Source organism: Labeo rohita, chromosome 6 (assembly GCF_022985175.1).
Source record: "Labeo rohita strain BAU-BD-2019 chromosome 6, IGBB_LRoh.1.0, whole genome shotgun sequence".
Classification (NCBI taxonomy): Eukaryota; Metazoa; Chordata; class Actinopteri; order Cypriniformes; family Cyprinidae; genus Labeo; species Labeo rohita.
Genome location: NC_066874.1, coordinates 23,553,990 through 23,578,993, shown reverse-complemented (window position 1 = coordinate 23,578,993; position 25,004 = coordinate 23,553,990). Strand labels below are relative to the sequence as shown.

Below are 25,004 nucleotides of genomic sequence, written 5' to 3'. Positions count from 1 at the left end.
GAGGATGATTTAATCCGTGTAGCGCTGCTTAGTAAAAACCATGTTAATTGACAATACAAAACAACTGAACATTCTTACAAATTAACAACATAAATTTGTTACTCAAACCATGCTATTTAAAAGTTAATTCCACTATACAGCTGTAGAACAAATCGCCCCACTGTATGCATACAAAGGTAAATTAAAGGCCCTTCAGAAAGGAACAGGAAACGATCAATATCTGCATCCATTACATTTTACCACCACAGAAACTCCTGCTTCTCTGCTTTGCATATGATTGCACGTGCACTTGCACGCTGTAATGTATATTATATGTATTATATATTATATATATATATATATTCACTGCAAATATATGGAATTTATTTATTTTTTTCACTCATTTTATTATCAGTGAATCCTGTAAGTCCGATTGCAATTTACATGAAAAGTAAGAGTTCATTCAAATCACTAACTCCATAATTTGTAGAAGCCTTATACAAACAAGGCTATCATGATGTACACACTGAACCACTAAATGCAGAGTTTATGTTAATGTTATGATTGTGGTTTTGGGCACTTCAGTAGTTTTTATGGTATATATATGAAAGGATTTGAAAATGGAGCGTGAACAGTTTACAATGCTTGATTGTTTACACAACTTCCACTTTCACAGTTGGCTGGACAGCGAAACTTAAGCTTCTGTACGCATCTATATTTGGTGCCTCATTGTCAATAACACATATGCAAAGCAAAACCATACTTAACATCAACAGCCCAGGGTAGCAGCAACCTAATATGCATAAACAGACTTTTTACTTGCTTTATTATTAATTTAATAGGCTTTTACCCTCATTAGACAGGGCAGTAATGCACAACTCTGATAAAATCAACTTTTCTTTTTGAGGTTACATTATGACTTAGTACATCGTTCTACTGTGATATGTAAAACCACCACACTTCAAAATTATGGTATTGTGCTTTTTTTTTTAAATATTTTTTGGTTTACTGGTATAACACACAATCCGAATCGTTCTGGCAATAATGCAAATAGGGATTTGAGATGCAGATTATATGGTCTACTTTTATGTTACACTTTTCTTCTTTTGCTGATTATCACTATGTACTTTGGTTAAAGTATCTTCTATAGGTGTTCCAATCAGTGTTATTTCATACACTTTCTATTTTATATTTTAAGTTTTATATTTTAAGTTGAAGTTCTAGAAATCCATTCATTCATTATTTTATTTTATTTTATTTTTAAGTTATGTTTTAGCAATATTAGTATTTCAACCTATTTCAGTTAATTGTCAGACCATCTCATATTTATATTTTTTTTAAACTTTTTTTTCCAATCATCAAGTGTTTCTTAATAGGGGTTGACCGATATGTGTTTTTCAGGGCCGATACCGATAACATTTATTACAGATCAAGTAGGCCAATATTCTGAACCAATATATATGCCTAGTGCAAAAAAAAAAAAAAAAAAAAAACATAATTGTCAAAATTCAGAATAACAAGGGCTCTGACAAAAACTTTAAATGCTTTTAAATTATTTTAATCTGCAAAATGGTTTTTAAATTGGCCGATAACCATAAAAATGCTTAATATCAGCCTGGGCTTTGTCTCCCAAAAGCATCGTAAACCTAAGTTGATTGTAGCTCCATTGGTGACAATGGTTCTATGATCAACTTAATTTACGATGCTTTTGGGAAATGCAGCCTAGGCCGATAATCGGTCGAGTAGACCGATAACTGATACTTTGAACTAATATATATATGCCTAGTGTAAAAATTAAAATTAATATCAAACTTAAAGGAGTCATATGATGTTGGTAAAGAGAACATTATTTTGTTTACGTGGTTTAAGGTTAAAAAAAATACATTATTTTTCACATACTGTACATTATTGTTGCTCCTCTCTACCCTGCCTTTCTGAAACACATCGATTTTTACAAAGCTCATTGTTCTGAAAAATGCAGTGTGCTCTGATTAGCCAGCTATCCAGTGCTTTGTGATTGGCCTAATACCTCAAGCGTGTGATGGAAATGTTACGCCCCTTACCAAATGTTGTGGTACCATGTAGCGCAACAAGACAAAAACAATAAAACCCATTATAAATGAGGCATCTGTTGCATGCAGCGGGGACACTGCCTACTGCCTTTTTACGCGTTGTGCCGCGTAAACATAAAACCATTTCTGCATTCCTAATCATAGAAACGACAAACAAGCACTACTCTACACTGCTCAAATTCGTGTTTGAATAGTCAATAGCATATACTTTACATATGAAAACATACTTACAGGCTGTGAGTCAGAAGCGCCAGAACATCCTTGCAAAGTTGAAATTCCCTCACTTTATAGAAACAGCCAATCACAGACGGCACTGTAGGCTACTCTCCCAGGTTCAGGAAACAATCCTCCATAAAAAGCACTGCACACACTTGAATATTTGTGTTGTACTGTTCTGGAATAGTGTTGTAAATATCACTTAACCACTGATTTCTAGTTGTGTACTCATTTGGAAGGCCAAACAAAGTAGTTTTGCTTTCACAACGAAACACACAGCGCCTCCACTACATGGCGTTGGCGACAACAATGCTACACCGAGAATTAAAGTTACGCCTTCTTTCTTTGCGTATACAATCTTCCCACACAGTGATGTAGGAGCATGTTTGTGGGAGCATGTTTGAATGAGCCATTTTAGAACGGCGTGGCTGAGTCTTAACTTTTATAATAAATATCTCTTTGGGTCTGAGACTTTAATCATCGCATTTTTACAGCTCTTATATATGCACGAACAGCTTGTAACACTCCAAGGACAAAGGAAAACATGAAATCGCATCATACAACCCCTTTAAGAATAACAAAGGCTCTGACAAAATCTTCAAATGCTTTTAAATTATTTTATAATTGGCAAATCCGTTTTGAAATTGACTGATAACTTTAAAAGTGCTTAATATCGGCCAGGGCAGCGTTTCCCAAAAGCATCCTAAAACCTAAGTTGATCGTAGCTCTATTGGTAACAATGGTTTTACGATCAACTTAGGCTTACAATACTTTTGGGAAGCGCAGCCTAGGCTGATAATAGGTTGATTTCTTAATAGTTTTAGTTAACAATGACAACACTGGTTCCAATGCAAGAAAAACAACTATCTAATCATGCTCATGAAACATGAAGGCAAGTACATGATATCATTTAAATATTAGGTGGAACTATCCCTTCCTCCTAAATCTGTCCTACATCTGTTACCATTATGCTTGCTAGCCATTTCCTGCACATGCAAAAATCTGCAAAAAAAACCATCAGTACATTGTGATCACGACACATGGGATGCAGCGCAAGCTAAACAAAACAAAGAAAGTGCCTCCATTAAGCACTTAGTGTTATGTAGCAGTGGGAGACTCAAGACAATTACAGTTATGAACGCAATCTATTCTTACTCCTGTCCAGTCTTAATTCTAGTCAGCCTACATACGGCCAGTGCATCAGCTCTCAATTACCCAAAGCCATTTTGTTGGTGTTTGAAAAGAATTTAAACCCATATCGCCCTGATTTGTTGGCATTACTGTACCAAAGCAACTCATTTAGAGAAATTCACTTGTTAACACTGCTTAGATTCCTGCCCTCATTTCATGTACCTCGTTGTGGTCATCCTACACATATCTGCAACTCATTGAGAGCGCAGCAGTTTTGCGGATAATAACCTGAGCTTCTCAATCTCATTCTACAGCAGCTGCCATCAGCATTGGTCCTCAATAATCCTCTTTATTCCGACAAACTAGCAGCACTTATTAATGGTGCCGTCCCAGCCAGCCCCTGCTGAGGACGGCCAGACAAACACTGGCTCTTGGCAACATAAACAACCCCAGCTCCTTTCCCATCTGCTTTTGAGTGGTTTATTTTCTGAGAACATTTCACCTCAGAACAAACCAAAAGGGAAGAGCACACAGTTGATAGACAACCAATGTGCGAATTCAGCCACAGTCTCAACCTAATGCCTTTTATATACCCTTTATATGACACCCCAAAATGGTCGTGAGAGGTCATGCTAAGGAAAATTACTTGACCTCATTTGTCAAAATCTGCTTGATTAATAAAATGAACAAACATGCTAATGGTGAGCTTTTCTGCCACCTGCTGGACAGTCTGTGTAAGTCCATCTAATATTCAAACAAAAAATGCTACAAGTAAAAATCTGTTAACTGATTAAAGGTAGTCTTGTTAAATATAATGAGAAACTTAATTTTACAGTTAAAATCCTGTTAAATGTACAGACTAAACACTAAATTCCAAAATGTTCCTGCGAACATATTCTAAAACTTCCTATGCATGAAAAATGTTCCTAACACCATCTCACTCTTAAAGCGATAGTTCACCCAAAAATTAAAATTCTGTCATTAATTACTCACCTTCGTGTCGTTCCAAACCCGGAACACAAATAAAGATATTTTTGATGAAATCTGAAATCCTGCTTAGACAGCAACGTAATTACCACGTTTAAGGGCCAAAAAGGTAGTAAGAACACTGTTAAAATAGTCCATGTGACATCAGTGGTTCAACTGTAATATGGGTTCAGAACAACATGAGAGTGAGTACTTAATGGCAGAATTTTAATTTTTGGGTGAACTATCTCTTGAAAAATGGGTCAGATAGGACACTGATCAAGTCTTTTGAACTCTGACCTGATATGTAGCCAGGACAGCATTGGCGTGGTGCCTCCTCCAAACACCCAAACTGTGAAGAACACAATGAGCAGGGTCGTGGTGAACATCATCTGTCGGGCGTATGTGGCGGTGTCACGGATAGCCAGAGCGAATGCCATTGCCCCTCGCAGCCCTGCAGAGCACAAACACACACACAGCAGTCACAATAGATTTCAGTAAGAATGACAGCCCTGCTACAAATAGAATGGCAATGCACTTAAGCAGGCAAACAGCCATCACACTCGATCAGTTGTGTTTTAAGGGCACTGCACTTTGCTGCCCTTTTAGCTGGGTGGTGTTGCTGGTCTGGAGGGAGCTGCTCCACATCAAGATCCGTTATTAGAGATGTTCTGATTCTGATGCCTCATTTCACTCTTAATTTAGATCTCGATAAGCTTTAGCAGGGTGCTGAAATCTACAGAGAGTTCACATCAAAGAGTCTGACACTAAAGGACGCTACAAAACTGTTTTCACCAATTTAGATTTTACTTTATTGTGTGTATAGTTAAATGTCATGCAAGCATCAGAGAAGAGGATGTAAGCTCAAGAGGAGGGTGTGCTCATCACCGTACCTGCAAACATCATCATGTGCTGAAAGTTTCCCCTTATTTTGTGTCTTCGGCCCAGGTTAATCAGGAAAGACAGAGGATAGATGTTCAAGGCCCGGCCGATAAAGATGGCTATCTAGTAGTCAAAATGTTAAAGAAAAATCTTCTCATATTACAAAGTAAGTTAATGGAAATTTATACCTCAAAAGGCTCAAAAGGGTTTTTTTTATTAAGGTAGGATGCATTAATATTTAATCAAGTGACAGAAAAGACTTTTTACTGAAGTTTTTAATTTCAATTAAACACATTTCATTTGAACTTACTATTCAATTAATGCAAATAAAAAAAAATATTTTCCATTTTCATATGACACTAAAGACAGCTGCTGAAAATTCAGCTTTGCCATCACATGAATACATTTTAAAAATATATTTAAATAGAAACTTTTTTTAATTGTAGTAATATTTCACAATATTACTGTTTGAACTGTATTTTTGATCAGATAAATGCAGCCTTGGTGTGCATAAGCATCAAAAAAATTAACTTCAAACTTTTCAACAATACTGTAGATTGTGCACTTTTTTTACTAACAAAAACGAGACAATAACGAAACAAAAACTATAACGAACATCCGTTGACATTTTCATCAACGAATAAAAACGAGACGAAAATGTTAAGGAGGAAAGATTTGGGAAGAGATTCATTCAGAATGAATCTGCCGAGTTGTTAGACACTTATATTTGAGCTGTATCGTTCTATCTGGCAGGACATAAGCTAGCATACATTTGCTGCATGTCTTATAAAACTTTTAATATCTGGGAGTAAGAGAAGAGCAGACATACCGATAAATTTGATGACGCAAAAAATAACTCAATTCGGTCCGGCTTGAGCACATACACCAAAGCAGCGTCTCTCACACACCACACAAATACTCTTTCATGAACGGAGAAATATACGCAAAATGATGTTGATTTGCTGAACAAACAGTTGGGAGAATATCGGAAGTGTATTAGTACATTGCATCCGTGCAGCCTAATTTAGTTGCTAATGTCTGTGGCATTGATGTTAATCAAGCAGCAAAAGAAAGACAGCAAAAACACTCACTGTTCTTGACTAAATCACTTTAGTAGCCCTAAATTTAGTAGCTCTATATTTATTTATATAAATAAATATGCCTGAAAGAATGAAAAAATGTGGTAAACAAGTTGTTATAAAAATGCATAATTAGCCTATATAACCACTGGTATTTAACTGAAAAGAAGACCATGTTGTTGTTTCTTTATGAGAAGTGGTTTCATTTCATTTTAATATAAAGGTATGTTGCATGTAACAGCAGTTAAATCTCTGTCTATCATGATAAAACCTTACTATTAAACCTATATAATGAGTTTGGAAATTTTAGAGAAATACTTAAATGCTTTACACTAACATTTGATTTTAGCCAACTAAATCTACTGTAGACTAAAACTGAAACAATTCAGATGACTAAAATATGACTAAAACTAAATAGACTAATATTTTAGTCAAAAGACTAAGACTAAATCAAAATTTGTTGTTAAAATTAACACTGCTTTAAAGGAGAAGTTCACTTCCAGAACAACAATTGACAGATAATGTACTCACCCCCTTGTCATCCAAGATGTTCATGTCTTTCTTTCTTCAGCCGTAAAGAAATTATGTTTTTTGAGGGAAACATTTCAGGATTTTTCTCCATATAATGGACTGCTATGGTGCCCCGATTTTGAACTTCCAAAATGCAGTTTAAATGCGGCTTCAAATGATCCCAGCCAAGGAAGAAGGGTCTTATCTAGCGAAACGATTGTTTATTTTCAGAAAAATAATACTTAATACTAATAATACCAGTTAACGTGAAACACTTGTCTTGTCTCACTCTGCCTGAACCATTTTTTTTTTTCCAGTTCATGACAGTTATGGTATTTCGAAAAATTCCCATCTCATGTTCTCCCTCAACTTCAAAATCGTCCTATATTGCGGTTTTACCTTTTTTGTTGAGGGTGTTTGATCTTCTTTGCATGTTCACTTTGCAAAGACTGGGTCTGTACTTCTGCAGTGATGTAGGATGATTTTGAAATGATTTTTTAAGTTGAGGGAGAAAATACGATTGGAGTATTGAGGCAGAATACACAGAGTTCAGCAAGACAAGATGAGCATCTGAGATTAAAAAGTATTTAAATTGTATTTTTTTTTAGATGAAAATAACCAATTGTTCCGCTAGATAAGGATCTTATCTGGGATCATTTACAACCGCATTTGGGATCGTTGGAGCTGCATTTAAACTGCATTTTGGAAGTTTAAAATCAGGGCACCATACCAGTCCATTACATGGAGAAAAATCCTGAAATGTTTAACTCAAAAAAACAATTTCTTTACAGCTGAAGAAAAAAAGACATGAACATCTTGGATGACAAGGGGGTGAGTACATTATCTGTAAATGTATGTTCTGGAAGTGGATTTCTCCTTTAAAACCTATACATAATGCCTCCTAGTGGTCATAAATGACAAATCAAAAATGATTAAACAGCCATTAACTTTTCTAGACGTTTTTAAGCACGTAAAATTATTTGTCTCACAGGTACAGATCTTCTCTAAAATGCTGTCAAACTCAAACCATCTAAATGAGTTAAATGCTAGGTAATTACACATTACCACCTCCTCATGTAAAGACAAGGATACAAAGGCTCCAAATATGAAAATGGGGCTGAAGACGTGCTTCTGAAAGGTGAAGAGCGCCAGGCCCATGTATGAGAAGATGAAGTTCTCTGCTAGGAAGTGCAGCACCTCAAACAACTGCAACAGCAAAGAAACATGCCACACATGAAGCCAGATGCACTCGACAACAAAACATTTGGTCAACAAAACAGTTGGAGCAACATTCTCAACAGCAAAATGACATAGTTTCAAAATCAAGTCCCAAGTGAACTAGAAATACAATGCCCCACCTCTCTATACTCTACACTGGCTTTTGTAACATACCTTAGATCTAAATCTGAGGCTGATATCTTCAATTCTTTTGACTATAACTTCTAACCCTTCTCTCCATAGGCAGGAGCTTTGATAATAGCGAGTCCGTACCCCTGGAGAGAAATCCAGTGCCACAGGGGTGTCATAATTAGTGTATACACCCCACCTCACTTCATCACATTGCACTGCTCTGACGACACCACAGGGGTGCTGGGAATTCACTTAGCACTATCCCTCGATCTTGTGGCCCCCCTGCATCAAAGCATCTTTTGAAGTAAAATATGCAGGGCTCCCATCCAAAAAAAAAAAAAAAAAAAAAAAAACATTCTTGCTGCATTCTTCTACATACCTTACTTTTTTAACTTTGTCAGAGTTCATTTCACTTTGCTCTGAAAGCAGCTAAAATCCAACTGTTCATGCATTTTACCCGAAACAAGGCTAAAATATTTTACCTGTTTAGTGCGCTTGGTTGACTCCTCTGACAGATTGTTGTAGGTATAATGAGCCTGTGTGATTCCACAAAACAGCACAGCGACAACACCTAGAATAGTAAAAGATATCAGTATCATATGTGCCTTTTTTCCATTTATGTGGGGGATGGGATGCAAGGACATCAACATTCAGCAACCTGGCCTGTCCAGGTACAGCATAATGGAGGAAGTTTTACGTTTTTGAATTTTATTTCCATTTGTATGCAAAGGATTTGGCATTTTCTCATGCTAATAAACCACATTAAACCTGAACAGATGATTTTCTGAACCTCAGAATAGGAAACTATGTTTCAAGTTGATATTTAACTATAGCAGAAAATGTTGTGCTGTTCCTAAAGGGGAAGCAGCTGCAGTTCTGTATTATATTATATTATAGTTTGACCTCTGGCTTACCCAACAGATAAACCACTATGCTTTCATTACTAACCCAAACAAACACCCACCTGTGAATCCACAAGCTTCAGCAAGTAGAAAAGTACTCCAAGACATGAGGAAGAACAGAGCCGTCTCCAGCAGAGGGAAACAGTGCAGCTTGGTGAATTTTGTCACGTGGGTAAAGTTAAGAATTTCAACCACATATCTGATTAAATAATCAGATACCTAATCAAAAGAGATTCAAATTACTAACCATATACACTACCATTCAAAAGTTTAGGTTTTTATGCTTTGGGGGGAAAATAATGTCTTTTATACTCATCAAGGCTTGCTTTATTTGACCAAAAACACAATAACAACAATTTAAAAACACAACAATTTAAAAAACCTATTTTCAGCAGCCACTTCTTTAGTTATCGGGTGTCACATGACCCTTCAGAAATCATTCTAATATGTGGAATTAGTTCTCAAGAAATATTATCAAAGTCAGAAACAGTTGTGCTGCCCCCTTTTTGTGGAATTAGCATTCCCTGATGAATAGAAAAGTTGAAATTTGATTTGAAATATATATTTTTTGTAAGTTTATAAATTCTCTTACTGTGACTTCGATTAAAAAAAAAAAAAAAAAAAAAGTAGTAATATAAATATTTTTAAAAATGAATTCTTAATGAAACCAAACTTTTAAACCACGTACACTACCGCTCAAAAGTTTGGGATCTTTGAGACTTGTTTTTTTTTTTTTAAAGAAGTCTCTTATGTTCATCAAGACTGCATTTATTTAATTTATTTAATAAAACAAACTGCAAAATTAGTTTTTAATATACTTCAAAATATTATTTATTCCTGTGATGCAACGCTGAATTTTCATCAGCTGTTTCTCCAGTCTTAAGTGTCACATAATCCTTCAGAAATCATTCTAATATGCTGATTTATTATTAGAATTATCAATGTTGGAAACATATTAATTTCTTTCAAAAGAAAGAATAAAAATTTACTGACCCCAAACTGTTGAACAGTAGTGCATATTGTTATAAAACCTTCATATTTTAAATAAATAGTGAGCTGTTCTTTTTAACCTTTTATTGATAAAAGCATCATAGAAAAAGTATCACATGTTCCAAAAACATTAAGTAGCACAACTGTTTTTAACATTGATAATAAATCAGCATATTAGATTGATTTCTGAAAGGATCATGTGACACTTAAGACCAGTAACAGCTGATGAAAATTCTGCTTTGCACAGGAATAAATTATATTTTAAAGTATATAAAATAAAAAAAACACTATTTTATATTGTAATAACTTTTTTCAACATTACTGTTTTTTTCTGTATTTTTGATCAAATAAACGCAGCCTTGATGAGCATAAGAAATATCCTTAAAAGCCATTCAAAATCTTACTGATCCCAAACATTGGAGCAGCAGTGTATATGCAAACTATATTTACTAGGTACTTTTCACATAAATCAGCCACTGTTTAGTGTTACTAAATTTGCAAACAGGTAAAAGAACCAACAATGAATCCAAAAGCGCATCGTTGCAGCTTATTTGCATAAACCTAAATATATTTAGACTGATTTCATGACAACATGCAAAAGGATATGAGGGCGGTGACTACACCAGTGACTGCACCCATAGCGAAAGAGCCACTGAAGATGCCCAAGAAAACGCCCACCGATTTGAAGAAGGCAGAGGCATCGAATGTATGTGTGTTGGCTCCTGCAGGCTGATACGCCACAATTGACCTACATACCAAAAGATAAAACAATCCAAATCACCAAATGCATCCAATGAAAAAAACAGAACAAAGATTACACAGTTGACACACAAATCCTTTTTTGATCCGACCTGAAGCATAATGTAAACACACTGTCAATACAATGCACATTATGCATGAGTCTAAACACCAGTTTTGCATTGTGTAAGTCAGGAATCACCAAACTTGTTCCTGGAGGGCCAGTGTCCTGCAGAGTTTACCTCCAACTTTCCTGGAAGTTTCATGTATACCTAGTAAGACGGTGATTTGCTGGTTTAGGTGTGTTTGATTAGGGTTGAAGCTAAACTCTGCAGGGACACCGGCCCTCCAGGACCGGGTCTGGTGACCCCTGGTGGAAGTGGTGCTAAAAGAGTAAATCCGAATCTGCTCTAGCTCATTGTGTCCAAAAGGGGGAGTCAGAGTGCCATTCTGAAACACAACTAGAGTTGCAACATCATTATTTTTTACTTTTCAGCATTAAAGTGAAAATGTCCCCAGAACCCCCTCTGTGCTGGCAGCCTGGGAAATCCCGCTAGCTGCTGCAGACAAAACACGTGATTTTAACCCTTTATTTTGCAGCAACAAAAAGGGAACAAGAAAGTGATACTGTTTGAAAGTGCGACTTACGATGAAAGGACTATGGCAACTGCATCGTTCATGACACTCTCTCCAAACAGCAGTGCATAGAGGTCACCATCAGCATGGAGCTCATTAAAGATCGCAAGCACCGTGACTATAAATAAATAACACACACACACACACACACACAAATCAGCAACATAATGTATTGAAATCCTCAATGGTATTGCAACACTTACTAGTCTATTTGATTAAAAGGTTTATTTTAACTGAGAAGGGAACAAAAAGACAAAGATCCAAAAATGGAGGAAGAGAGATGATGTACCTGGATCTGTGGCAGATATTATGGCGCCAAAGAAGAGGCAGTCGGTGTAGTAGAACTTGTCAGTGAGTTGACCCATAACCTGCATCAGTTTCACCACGCCATACATGAGGTTTCTGAAAAACACAAAAAAATTATTTAATTTAAAAAAAACATGAAATAAATAAGTAAAATGAAAATTCTGTCATTCATTACTCACCCTCATGTCGTTCCAAACCCGTATGACTTTCATTCATCTTCGGAACACAAATTAACACAATTTCTTCTCTTCCGTGTCAGTCTTCAACGCGCGTTCACGAAAGAACATGGTAGTTGCATTGCTGTCTATATTTTTGATTTCATTAAAAATATCTTAATTCGTGTTCTGAAGATGAATTAAGGTCTTATGGGTTAGGAACAACATGAGTAATTAATAATAGAACTATAATTTTAAGTGAACTATCCCTTTAAGGCTTGTATGACCACAACAAAGTTAAACTGTTTATAATAGCACACTACAATACTATTCATACTATTTGGCATTGAAATGTTTCTTGTAAGACACATGTATCCAACTACATTTTCCAAAATGTGGAGTGTACAATGTCTCACAATGCAATGTAACTTTACTTTTCATTTTCTAATGTGACAAATGAACCTGATTCTTTTAAACTGTTTAGATTTTGAACATTTTTGATGCTGATTTTTTTTTGAACACTAAAAAACTCTTCGCATTAAGAATGGACAAAATGTATGCTCAAGATACTAAGCATGAAAGTGGAGCTCAAACAACAGTAAATGAAGAAATGAATCTGATGGTGACGGATTACTGGTGCCATACATTCCACTACATGCCTGAACTTGGGTCTTGCATGTTTTTGGTTAGCACACAAAAAACGTAATAGTTTAGGTATAGGTTAGAAAGTGTACAGATTTACATGCTGTATTACTCCTTAGTATAGTTCTGTTTCATCTCAAAAAGAAAGTTTCTAAAGCATGTCATGTCTAATCCACTGTCTGTAAACATTGCCACGGTCAGTGGAAATTTTATGACCCTTAGTGACTTACCCAATGACGAAACAGGAAATGGCAGTACCCAGGAAAGCATATGTTATGATGGATCCTAGATTTCTGAAAAAGTGTCTCTGGAGGAACAAAGAAGAGCATGTTAAACTCATGTCAACAGCATGTCAAACCAGAAAAAGGGTGTAAAAATATCCTTGTCCTGTGAAAAGAGTTCAACATCTGTTGAATGTATTTTTCTATAATAAAATATCAGCAAAGGCTGCATTTATTTTATTAAACAAAACAGAAAATTGTAAAATATTATTACAGCTCAACATAACTAATATCTTTAAAATATAATGTATAGTTGAGGTCAAAAGTTTGCATACACCTTGCAGAATCTGCAAAATGTTAATTATTTTACCAAAATAAGACGTATACAAAATGCATGCTATTTTTTATTTAGCACTTTTGTTTAGTGATAACTGTTCATGAGTCCCCTTTTTGTCCTGAGCAGTTAAACAGCCCGCTGTTCCTCAGAAAAATCCTTCAAACGCTCACTGTTGCTCCAGAAGGGAAAAAAAAAATGCATTAAGAGCAAGGGGTGAAAACTTTTGAACAGATTGAAGATTTTCTTATTTTGCCTAAATATCTTTTTTTTTTTTTTTTTTTTTGCTACAGAAGATATTTACATGTTTCCCAGAAGACAAAATAAGTTAAACCCTGATCTTCAAATTCAAAAAAGTTTTCACCCCCCAGCTCTTAATGCATTGTTTCTCCTTCTGGAACATAAGTGAGCATTCGAGCCTTCTGTAATAGTTGTATATGAATCCCTCAGTTGTGAAAAGATGCATTTCAAAATCATACAGTCAGTGTTGGAAAGGGTTCAAATACACAAAAATGCTGAAACACCGAAGGATTTGTGGGACCTGAAGGATTTTTTTGAAGAACAGCTGGCTGTTTAACTCTTTCAGGCAACAACACAGTAATAAAAATCTAGTGTATGTTTGTATGTAACTTTTGAACAGGGACATTATTGTAACTTCAACAATTATTTTCTCTTGTGGACTATGTAAACATCTTTTATGTGAAATGTCTTATTCAGGTCAGTACTAAATTAAATATAACATGCATTTTGTATTGTGGTAAAATAATTAACATTTTGCAGATTCTGCAAGGTGTATGTAAACTTTTGACCTGTACTTCTGTGATGGCAAAACTGAATTTTCAACATTATTACTCCAGTCTTCAGTGTCATATGATCCTCCAGAAATCATTCGCATATGCTGCTCAAGAAACATTTCTGATTATCATCATATTTTTGTCGAAAATGTAATAGAATTTTCTTTCAGGAAATTTTGATGAATATAGTCTAACAGAACAGAATTTATATGAAACTTCTGGTCAATTAAATGTGCCCTTACTGAAAGTATTAATTTCTTTGTAAAAAAAAATAATAAAATAATTATTATAATAATACAATTTTAAAAAAAAGCAATAAAAATTGTACCGATTCCAAAAACAAGTATGGTTAAGTACATACATACAAAAATCTGACTTTCCTCTGCATGATTTACAATATCAGAAGACTATTAGTCGTCATCTTGACATTCAGCCTGACACACTGTCATTCTTATTCTTTCCATCCTTGCTTGTTTACAGAGCAAGACAGACATTTTTTCCTGTGTGAGCATCAGTCACAATATGCTGAGTCACTGTGTTGCTACAAAGCACAGCAGCTACAAGATAATTTGATGTTAAACCTCTCTCTCTTCCACTGTCAAAGGGGCTTCTTCTGTCGCAGCTCTTATAAACTCCTGCACTGCTCTTTCTGACTGTGGTCATTCTGTGGCTGTGCAATGAGTAGATGGGAATTGATAGTTATCACTAAGATACAAATACATAAAGTCAATTTATAAAATGAAACCTTGATATGAAATAAACTGCAGCCACCTAAGCTAGTTAAACAGCTTGAGAACACAAATATGAAATCATTTATAAAGGCATATACTAGGGAAATGAAACCATTATCATACCGAAAGAGAAGATCAGTAGTACTGTGAGCTGAATGAAACTAAGAAAGGTAAAGAAGAGGATCGGAGAACAAACACTTCCACAGGAGTTCCTCAGAGTAAATGGTCTTAAATCTAATGCAAGTGCCAATTAGTTATGTATTTTAGTTGACATCTATACTATAAAGCTTCATAACCCAGACAGTTACTTAACTTCATTCCAATGTGTAGATATGTTTATCTATCCTAATACAAACTGACTAATTTGCTTTTCTACATTTTTGTGTTGATTTTGAGGGGGAAACCAGTCATATATAAAGGATTTGTTGAATTTCATGAAAAACAGGAATTGCAATTCTGGGAAATTCAGGGGAGTTTTCAGTGGTCGCAGATTCACAGATTTTGTGGTGGCTTTAAAGGCATAGTTCAGCCAAAAATGAACATTATGTCATCATTAATCACTCTCATGCTATTTCCCAAACTGTTTTGGTTACCACTGACTTCTTCTGTATGGACAAAAAGAAAAAAAGGAGGCATTTCTCAGAATATCTTCTTTTATGCTGCATAGAAGTCATATCCATGTCTGGAAAAATTTAAAGGTGAGAAAACGATGACAATTTTCTCTTTTCCGCAAACTATTTGTTTAAGGGATGTTCAATTCGAAACAACAGCTCAATGTGAAAATTTGGTGCAGTAGACAATTTAATTTGCATTACTGCCAAAATTCATACAATCTCTGAGTTGCACACTTTTCCTCCATCCTGTAAGATTCATCAGAAAAAGTCAGATGTGGTACAAAGAGAGGAAACAATGTAGCCTTGTGTGTCAAACACACATGGCTGGCAGAAACCCGTTCCTCTCACTTCCTCAGGGCCTCAATGCTCACTCAGCACAATCTGAATCTTCACATTAATACCTGGAATCCAGAAGTAATAAACATGATATTCACCTGAGAAACACAGCAGTAAAATGAACCAAAAATGGCTAACAATTAAGCAAATAATGTATGGACATGACATTATCTGTTACATTACATACTGTTCTGGGCAACTGGTAAAATTATGCAGTGCAGCTTAAATGGCAGAGTGCCCTTATTACATGGAAAGAGTAGACACTAATTTGACGCAAATGAAACGAATAAAGAACAAGTACGGTGTGCTCAATATGTTCTACTATCGTGTACTTCGGTGTCAAACACCCGGCCAGCATAACAAAAATATCTCTTTTTGGATGAACTATGACTTCAAAAGATTTTAAGTAAGTGTCTGTATTTGTGCGATACTGTTTGCTGCCAAAAGGCTCTGTAATTCTTTTATAAATAGCTGTAAGTAAGCCACTGAATTACAAGTCATGAGGAACAATATTGCTAGTAAACACTAAAACCAAACCTGGCCTTATAAATTATACACAAAGGTCGCACCTGACTTCCCATGTTAAATACACATTAACTTAACTATAACTCAATTTAAAAGGTGCCAGTGTGATATAAGTGAAGTTTGACCAGCTCTTAGACTCTTTTGATCGTGAGTGTCTGGTCTGTAATCGCACTTCTCTCCTGCAGTTAACATTCCACTGAAGCTTAACGGTGAGAGAACAGAGATCAGGTTGCAATAGACTAGACCATATCTCAGTTTCATAATGTAAAGAAGCACCTTCACAGATGAACGCTCTGCTAAACAAGCAAAATGAAAGCTAACATGAGTTAATGTAAGTGCCGTTCACAATATCACTCGTACCTTTTTGAGGCTGTATCCAGCGTGGAATATGATGGGAGGTAGCAGAATGTTGAAGAACACCTCGGGGTCAAAGGTCAACTGCAACAAAAAAACTAATTTGTTACTAACAAATGTTTATAATTGACAAAATGTGTAAATTGTTGAAACAAATGCTATAAATCTTGTTAAAAAAAAAAATTACATTTAAAATTGCAATTTCATATTAAAATAGGAAGTTGTGGTGAGACATTGTTGGGGCTTCTCTTTTTTACTTTAGAAAAACATTAGGAGGATGATGATGATGATGATGTGTCGTAATGATAGGCTTTCAAATTATTAATTTTCCGTTTTGATCTGTCTGCTGCTCAGATCAGTAGCCGGGAATATTCATAATTTACAACTTCTGTATTCTGTGTGAGTTTTTGTATTCTCTTAAACTTAAAGGGGACATCAGATGCCCATTTTTACAAGTTGGTATGATTCTTTAGGGTCTTTGTGAAATGTCTGCAACATACTTTGGTTAAAATTCCTCAATGGTTGTGTAAAACAACACCCTTTTTACCTTGTCAAAAACAGCTGTTCACAGCGAGCCGTTTCAGTGCATGTCTGTTTAAATGATAATGAGCTACTGCTGACCCCGCCCCTCTCTTCCATTTTTTGTCTATTTGGTGGCGAGTTAGCATCAAAAAACAAAACTAATCCACTGCGTCCTCAGTGGCTCTGATGTGGGTAGAAGATTTAGACTCATATGTTCACTTTTACATCCAAATACAAAACGTTATCGCTACGGTGGCTGAGTGTGGAGAAAATGGGGAACACCGTACAACTGGCTGACAACGGAAATATACTAACATGGGACAGTCCCAAATGTCAGAATATATATTGATGTGACGCTGACGTACCTTGCGCAACATGTCATTCTGCTCCACACTGTGGATTTCTCTTAGGTTGATCTCCCCCTTGAGTGTGTACTCAAATAACTTTCCACTAACGTTGAGGAGCACCGTGCTGACAGGACCCTCCTGCAGGGTGCAACTTGGAGGCGTTTTATTATGGTAACTGGTGGAGGGGATGCCATACCGCAAAATAACACCCACCAGGAGACCTGTTCGACACACAGAAGATAAACCACTCACATATACATTCAATACGTCAAATTAGTTTGTGAAAAAGGAAACTTGTTTGGAAACAACCAATTTTTACTGCGGCACAGAAATTACACTTCTTTCCCTAAAAACACAGTATGAGCAGATTGGTTTCTGTGTGATGACAGGGAGTAGAGATGAGAGCCTGCTGTGTCAAATCTGCTGGAGGGTATTTCCATACTAATGAAGTGCCAGAGGAAGTCAACAGCACACACAGCATGGGTTACAGAAACAAGAACAGAGGCAAAAAAAAACTATAATCACAAACTCCTGCTAAATTCAGGTAAAATACACTACTTTAAAATCAATGCTAGGCCTAGCCAGGATTGATTTAATAGGGAAAATCTGCAGATTTCTGCTGAATAGACTCTATATTCAAATGTGTTAAATGTGGTGCAGTCCACATACTCCCACTATAAATGTGCAAAAACTTTACCTTCTTGACCTCACACATTATGTAATCACGCACGTGTGATGTAAGCAGAAGTACCATCCCAGTGTTTACAAAGCGAATGTGCAAAGAAAGTCAAACACTCCTTACAAAAAAAGGTAAAACAACGATGTTGGGTGATTTTGAAGTTGGAGGAGAAAATGAGATTGAGTTTTTCGCCCTACCGTACATTTTTGAACCAAAGTACACAAATAAAGAACTAACAACGCATGACTTTTCCCCAGTGTGATTACGCAATGGGTGAAGATGCATGTGCACATCGCAGAGCTAGTGCATGACGAGCATTTGTGGTTAAAAAGTATATACATTTTTAATTTTTCTAGAAAATTACAGATCGTTTCGCTAGGTAAGACCCTTATTCCTCAGCTGGGATCGTGTAGAGCACTTTGAAGCTGCAGTGAAACTGCAATTTGGACCTTCAACCCATTGGCCACCATTGAAAACCACTATATGGAGAAAAATCCTGGAATGTTTTCCTTAAAAACCTTAAATCTTCTCAACCGAAGAAAGACAGACATGAGCATCTTGGATGCCATAGGGGTGAGTAATTTATCTAAAAAAAAATGTATTCTGGAAGTGAACTAATTCTTTAAAGGGATAACTTTACATCATATCTACCCCTAAAAGGTTCATATTTGTACTTTAAGAGTACATATTAGGAAACAGGAAATAATATGCACCTTTTAGGTGTAGACACATAGTTCCCCTTTAAAGGTGCTCCCCTTTATTGGCAAAGCTAATACCTTGTCAGATTTAGTTAACAGGAACCAACAAAAAGGTACAAAGCAAAATTAAATTGGCCACAATTGCAAATAATTAACATGCAAGCGATATGCAGAATCAAATCTGTGCCCAATTCTATAATCCAGAAACCTTTGCAACATTCTGTATGCAAACAAACACAATCCAGAGCAAGGATCCAGTGCCAGGGAGTCCAACATTTGGCAGGTTAGCATAAACCTGTTATCTTAGCAGTTAACCCTGCTGGTAGATACTGTAACTGCCCCTCAAACAATTCAAGGATACAAAAAAAACATTACTTTGCTAAACAATAAAAGGAACAAAATCTTATTTTTATTTAGTCCAGAACATTTTTAAGTGCTGCTACCTAGGTAATAAAGTTTAATTAAGCTAAAGGTTGAATGTTGAATGTTTGCTCTGTCAGAACTGCACCACTTCCTGTTGCCTGAATGCTTTATTTGGCTGTACACACTTACAAGGTGAAGAGTTCACATGTCCGGTGCTAAACCATGCTAAAGCAGAGTTTGCATGTTCTGTGCCAGACATTATTTGTCATAATTCTTGTATATTTTGTCAAAAGTATGAAAAAAATGTTTTGGTTAAAACTGTGTCTGTTTCTGAAAATTATTACATGGCATTCAAAGGTGACTGGAGAAGAAGTAGTTAAAAATGGTATAAGATGTTCTATTAATCATGTTTTCTTAAAGGGGTCATCAGATGCCCATTTTCCACAAGCTGATATGATTCTTTAGGGTCTTCATGAAAAGTCTATAACATGCTTTGGTTAAAATTTCTCAATGATAGTGTAAATAACACCTTTTTTACCTTGCTAAAATCAGCTCTGCAAAAATCATCCTGCTCTGGTCAAGGTTGCTTTAAATGTTAATGAGCTCTGCCCCGCCCCTCTCTTCTCTTTGTGGAGTGACAAGCCTGTTTACTTTAGCCGCATTTAGCCGCTAAACTTGCTAACTAGCACATTATTAGGAAAAGCGATCACAAAGATTCATAAATAAAACTCTTATACTCACTTCTGCTGTAAGTGAAGCTGGATCACGAATGATTTGCGTGAACATAGACGCATTTATGTAGATCGGGAGGCGCATTTCATTCACAAACAAATGTAATCCACTGCATCTTCAGCGGCTCAGATGTCGGGGGTAAATGACGACCACTATGTTCATTATTACATCCAGCAACACAACACCGGAGATATTCTTGTCTAACTTACATCCCTGCTCTGGCATCGAAACAATGAAGGTCTTACTGTCACAGCTGATTTAGGGCGGGTCTGAGGTAAGACGCTCATGTCAATCAACTATCGTGGGAGCAAGAGGCATCTGACAATGGCTCGATTTGAAAAAGGGAATATTAGTTTTACAAATTAATTAAAAAACACTGCATGGACTTTTATCATTATAGGGTAGATGTGTACATACACTGCCAACACACAATGTTCAAACAACATGTAAAAGTGAACTTTGCATCCGATGACCCCTTTAAGAAAAGCATTTCCTATTTCAGAGTTACAGCAAGCCTAATGTCTGCAGTTAGGCTTAAAAACTGAATTAGAGAGGAGAGGTCTGAATGCACATAGGGTAGGGGTAATACAGTGTGTGTGTGCCGACGTAACAACATACAAATCCCGAAATCTACAGTGTCCCCTGGCATGTAGACAAGCCAAAGTACAACTTCCAGCACTAAAATCAACATACAGAAGAGTGAGTTAACAACTGAAGGACAAAACAACAAACACAGATGCAGTATGCAGCAAAGCTTAAATGAGCATGTGCAGAGCATTAGTAATTGGGTTAGCATCACATTTAGAACCCGGCAAAGACAATGAGTGACCTCGGACATTTCCCGTCCAATCAGAATATAGCTAATGCAGCTTAGTGTCTGTCTTCCTCTGCACTGTTGAGTACGTCACAGCACACCAAAGCGAAACACAACTACAACACTTTACATGGAGCGTCTCTTGTTCTCCAGGAGGGGTAGGAGAGCAGAAAGCCCCTGACAGCCCGATAAGAATGCTGTTGGAAATACAGACAGAAAGAAAACCAAACACACCCAAGTAGAGACAACTGTAACATAACCATCTGTCCAGCCAGTGAGCAGGCATCTCTGTTCTGTCCTTGATTTAACATGGAAAAAACACTACCTTGAGCCAACCTGGTTCAGTGCAACAGCTGAAGTCTAATCTGCCTTGTGATAGTGTGGGATTCATCCTAAAAGCAGTAGAATAGGCCAGATTAATAGGAAGGAAGTGCATACTATCAAAGCTAATTACACACTAGAGAAAGCTCTGACAGAGCATTTGATGGATAGGAATATTAAAGATCCCTTTTGAGGGTGTGGAAAGAGACAGACCAGTTTAAAATCAGGTTAAACAGTTATACAAAATCAGTTTAAAACATGATTTGGGCCAGGCTGTCAAAAGTAATAACGTGTAATAACAAAAAAATATATATATAATTCAGAAACAGGGGATTTAAAAGCATTTTCCTGCTAAAATACTCTGTAGTACAAACAGAATAGCTTTGAAATACATGTACTGCCTGAAACGATTCAGTTTAAATTTTTAAAACTGTACACTACCATTTAAACATTTGGATCTGGTGAGATTTTTTATTGCTTTTAAATTAAAGGTTTCTTACGCTCACCAAGACTGTAGTTATTTATTTGATAAGAAATACAATAGAGCTAGTAGTACTGTTAAGTATTTTTTAATATTGTTCAAATGTAATTTATTCCTGTGATGCAAAGCTGAATTTTCAGCATCAGTACTCCAGTCTTCAGTTTCACCTTCAGAAATCCTTCAGAATCATTCTAATATGCAATTTATTATCAATGTTGAAAACAATTGTGCTGTTTAAGATTTTTGAGGAAATCATGATTTGAGTAAAAAAGCAACATTAACTTAATATAAATCGTTAGTAACATTATAAGTGTCTTCACTGTCATAATATGAATTTAATGTGTCCCTGCTGAATTAAAGTATTAATTTATTTTAAAATAATCTGACTTCAAACTGCTAAATGGTAGTGCATGTTCTGCACTTTTACATCTGTTTAAACTTCACACAGAGCACCAAACACTGTGATATTCAATATAAAATCCCCTATTCAGTTCCACTGTAACTGTACCACCAAATTAATTGGAAGTCCCCAAAACTTTTTGTGACCTGTTGTAACTCTGTTATTTGATAGCATGAAAAACTTGCTAAATGTGGTTCTTCACCAAGATTGCCAAGTAGACATAACACCATACCTGTTGTTCAGTATGTCAGACAGATGTGTGTTCAGTCCAAAAACAGAACCCAGGGTCAACAATTAATTTAGATTTTTCATAAACATAGTGATGTCAATCATATTAACGAAAGTCAATATTTTCTGCAAAGATGTAAAACTAAACAGCACAACAAAGCATCTAAACCATCATATGAAAAAAAAGCAATACAGAACGGCCATGTCTTGCAGCTCGCTTACAATCTACAACTGTATTAAGAGGATGATATAAGAGTGATGAGTGACTGACTGATAATAAATAATTACATATATGTGAAACTAGTTATCCATTTAAGCAGCCTATTAAAAATCCAGACAAAACACTACTGTCTATTAAAGGAAGATTTAACTACATCAGACGAACTAATCCCAACAATTAATGGGTTAGTTCACCCAAAAATGAAAAGTCCATCATTACTTACTCATCCTCATTTTTTTCCAAACCCGTAAGACCTTCATTCATCTTCGCAACACAAATCAAGACATTTAGGATGAAATCTGAGAGCTTTCTGACCCTGCATAGACATCAATGCAACTACCACATTCAAGGTTTACAGCTAAACCACTGGTGACACATTGACTATTTGTGACCCTGGACTATATTTGTAGCAATAGCCAAAAATACATTGTGTTGGGTTAAAATTATTTATTTTTCTTTTATGCCAAAAATCATTAGGAACTTAAGTAAAGATCATGTTCCATGAAGATATTTAGTAAAACGCATTATTAAGAACTTGGTGATTTTCTCAATATTTGGATTTTTTTGCACCCTCAGATTCCAGATTTTCATATGTAATTTCATATGTAATGTAGATATGTAAATCTAAATTTAAAAAAAATTAACCTTATGACTGGTTTTGTGGTCCAGGGTCACATTTTAGCAATGTCCTTACTACCTTTCTGGGCCTTGAACGTGTCAGTTGCGTTGCTGTCAATACAGCGTCAGAACAACATTCAACCCATTCTTTTTCTGGCGTACAAACAATGCTTTTGAACTTCAGAGCAACCACTGATGAGAGAGCTCTCATTTTCACTCAAGACATGACATGTGAAGACACAGATGTTTGATGACCTTGCTAAAGGCCTTTGAATTTTCACACGTCTTAATGAACTAGTACATAAAAAAGACATTCTGTCATCATTTAATCGCCCTCATGTCATTCCAAAAATATGATGTTTTCTTCTGTATAACACATTTTGACAAAGTATCAAAGTGTCAGAGAAATAATTGTTTTGAGTGGTGCAATGATAATCTTTCCCTCCATCAATCTGTTAAACAGTGCAACTACGATTTATGCACTAAATTCAAATAAGCATTTTATGATTCAGATTCAAAAGAGTATAAATTTTCAGTCCATATTTTCAGTGAATAATGACTTAGATTTTAATCCAAGCTGTCACATGGCTTCAAAAGACCTGGAAAACAGTGAACGATCCAACATTTTATTGATGCTTTAGTGTGCTTTTTTTGAGTTGCAATTAATTGCAAGTCCATGCAACCTGTATAATTCTTAAAGATGTTTTGTTCCACAACAGAAAAAAGGTTTAAAGCAACATGAAGGAGAGTAAATGCAATTTTTTGGTGAACTACTTCTTTGGAGTAGAGCGTACAAGCTGTTTGGGAAGAAAATTAGACATAACATAATCACGTTAGTAGACTCATCCAACCTGAAATACAAAAGCTGTCACACTATTCAAAGCTAGTATGATGAACTCAACAGGAGGTATGGCAGTAACAAAATAAGAAACGAAACCTAAATAGATTAGTTATGGGATAAAATGTCATGCACATATCAGATATTATGCAATATTAAAACGTACACGTGTCAGCTACAACGGTGCATACAAGAACATCAATCTAAACACACACTGAAATATAACGACATTCGATGCACAAGGTTTGTATTAGCACTCGTTCAAGCTAGCAGGCTACACGTCTCATTCATATGAGGCTTAGCAAGGGGTTTACATGATGGCTGTGTCTCAATACCTAATGAGCTCCCTCTCTAGATAGAAAATGCGCAAAAAAAACGCGACTAAAATGATTCAGCTCTGATGACTCGCTACTATAAGGGCCAAAAATGCTGTCGAGCTCGGCGGTTCATTCGGTTTTGAGACAGACGATGTCTAACGCGTTTCGCAATGTTAAAAAGACTCATTTCTTACCGTATATCATAGCCAGCCCGGTTTCGTGCAGGAAGCGAACTCTTCTGTGTTTGAAGAGCCATATTGTGAGGATTGTGAGTGTCAAAAGCAAAATGAATGTGAGTAAATTCACGCTGTCCTGCCTGTGACTTTCCTCTGCCTCTTTCTCCGTGGCAAGTTCCTCCATGCCGCCGTCATCTGCTCTTATCCGACAACACTGGCTTAAAATGAACATTAAAATAGGAAACAGTGAGCTGTGTCCTCCTAATGCATATAACGTCCATGGCTTTGGTGCTGTGGCCGCCTCCATGGTGCAGGATGCTGGTGGCGGTTCCTTACTCACTGCCTCAGCTGCGTCAGGTAGAGTCAGAGGCAATAATGAGGGGTATCAGAGCAGACCGCAGCTCAAGCTCTTAAAGAGACACGCACACCAATACTCCACTCTTCCTCTGTTACTAGTACATTCCATGAATATGATACAAAACAGAGCTTGAACCTCTTGAATTAAGTTTTTTTTTTAAAAAATCAACAAATGTGCAGTGAAGGATGTGCTTAACCTAAGGAAAATGTTGATTTTTTTTTACCTCAGGAGGTCAAAATATCGTATGAGCTTTAAATATTTTGCAAATGTAAATACAGTTTCAAACCCTGAATGTTACTTTGCAGTTGTCTAGCAGTAAACATTAAGCAAATCATGTAACATTCGGGTGTAACTCAGTATATGGGCTATAGAGTGTTTGCACTTATGTCACGGTTTGGTCAGTTACCCAGATGCGTGGCCATATTGGTG

The 25,004-nt window shown here is 36.2% G+C and overlaps 1 protein-coding gene across 2 annotated transcripts in view; it reads right to left on the bottom strand.

The window, feature by feature from the left end:
* Window positions 1-24,600, bottom strand: part of slc9a7 (solute carrier family 9 member 7) — a 46,973-nt gene extending 22,373 nt beyond the window's left edge. For both annotated transcript variants that reach the window (XM_051111576.1, XM_051111577.1), the window contains exons 1-12: window positions 24,236-24,600; window positions 17,351-17,553; window positions 16,470-16,547; window positions 12,785-12,861; window positions 11,741-11,853; window positions 11,464-11,569; window positions 10,684-10,825; window positions 9,150-9,255; window positions 8,668-8,756; window positions 7,928-8,041; window positions 5,258-5,369; window positions 4,665-4,818 (exon numbers count right to left, since the gene is read on the bottom strand). In XM_051111576.1, the coding sequence (XP_050967533.1) occupies window positions 4,665-4,818; window positions 5,258-5,369; window positions 7,928-8,041; window positions 8,668-8,756; window positions 9,150-9,255; window positions 10,684-10,825; window positions 11,464-11,569; window positions 11,741-11,853; window positions 12,785-12,861; window positions 16,470-16,547; window positions 17,351-17,553; window positions 24,236-24,524 (1,583 nt within the window). In that variant the 5' untranslated portion in view covers window positions 24,525-24,600. The remainder of the gene's footprint in view (window positions 1-4,664; window positions 4,819-5,257; window positions 5,370-7,927; window positions 8,042-8,667; window positions 8,757-9,149; window positions 9,256-10,683; window positions 10,826-11,463; window positions 11,570-11,740; window positions 11,854-12,784; window positions 12,862-16,469; window positions 16,548-17,350; window positions 17,554-24,235) is intronic.
* Between the last annotated feature and the right edge of the window lie 404 nt (window positions 24,601-25,004).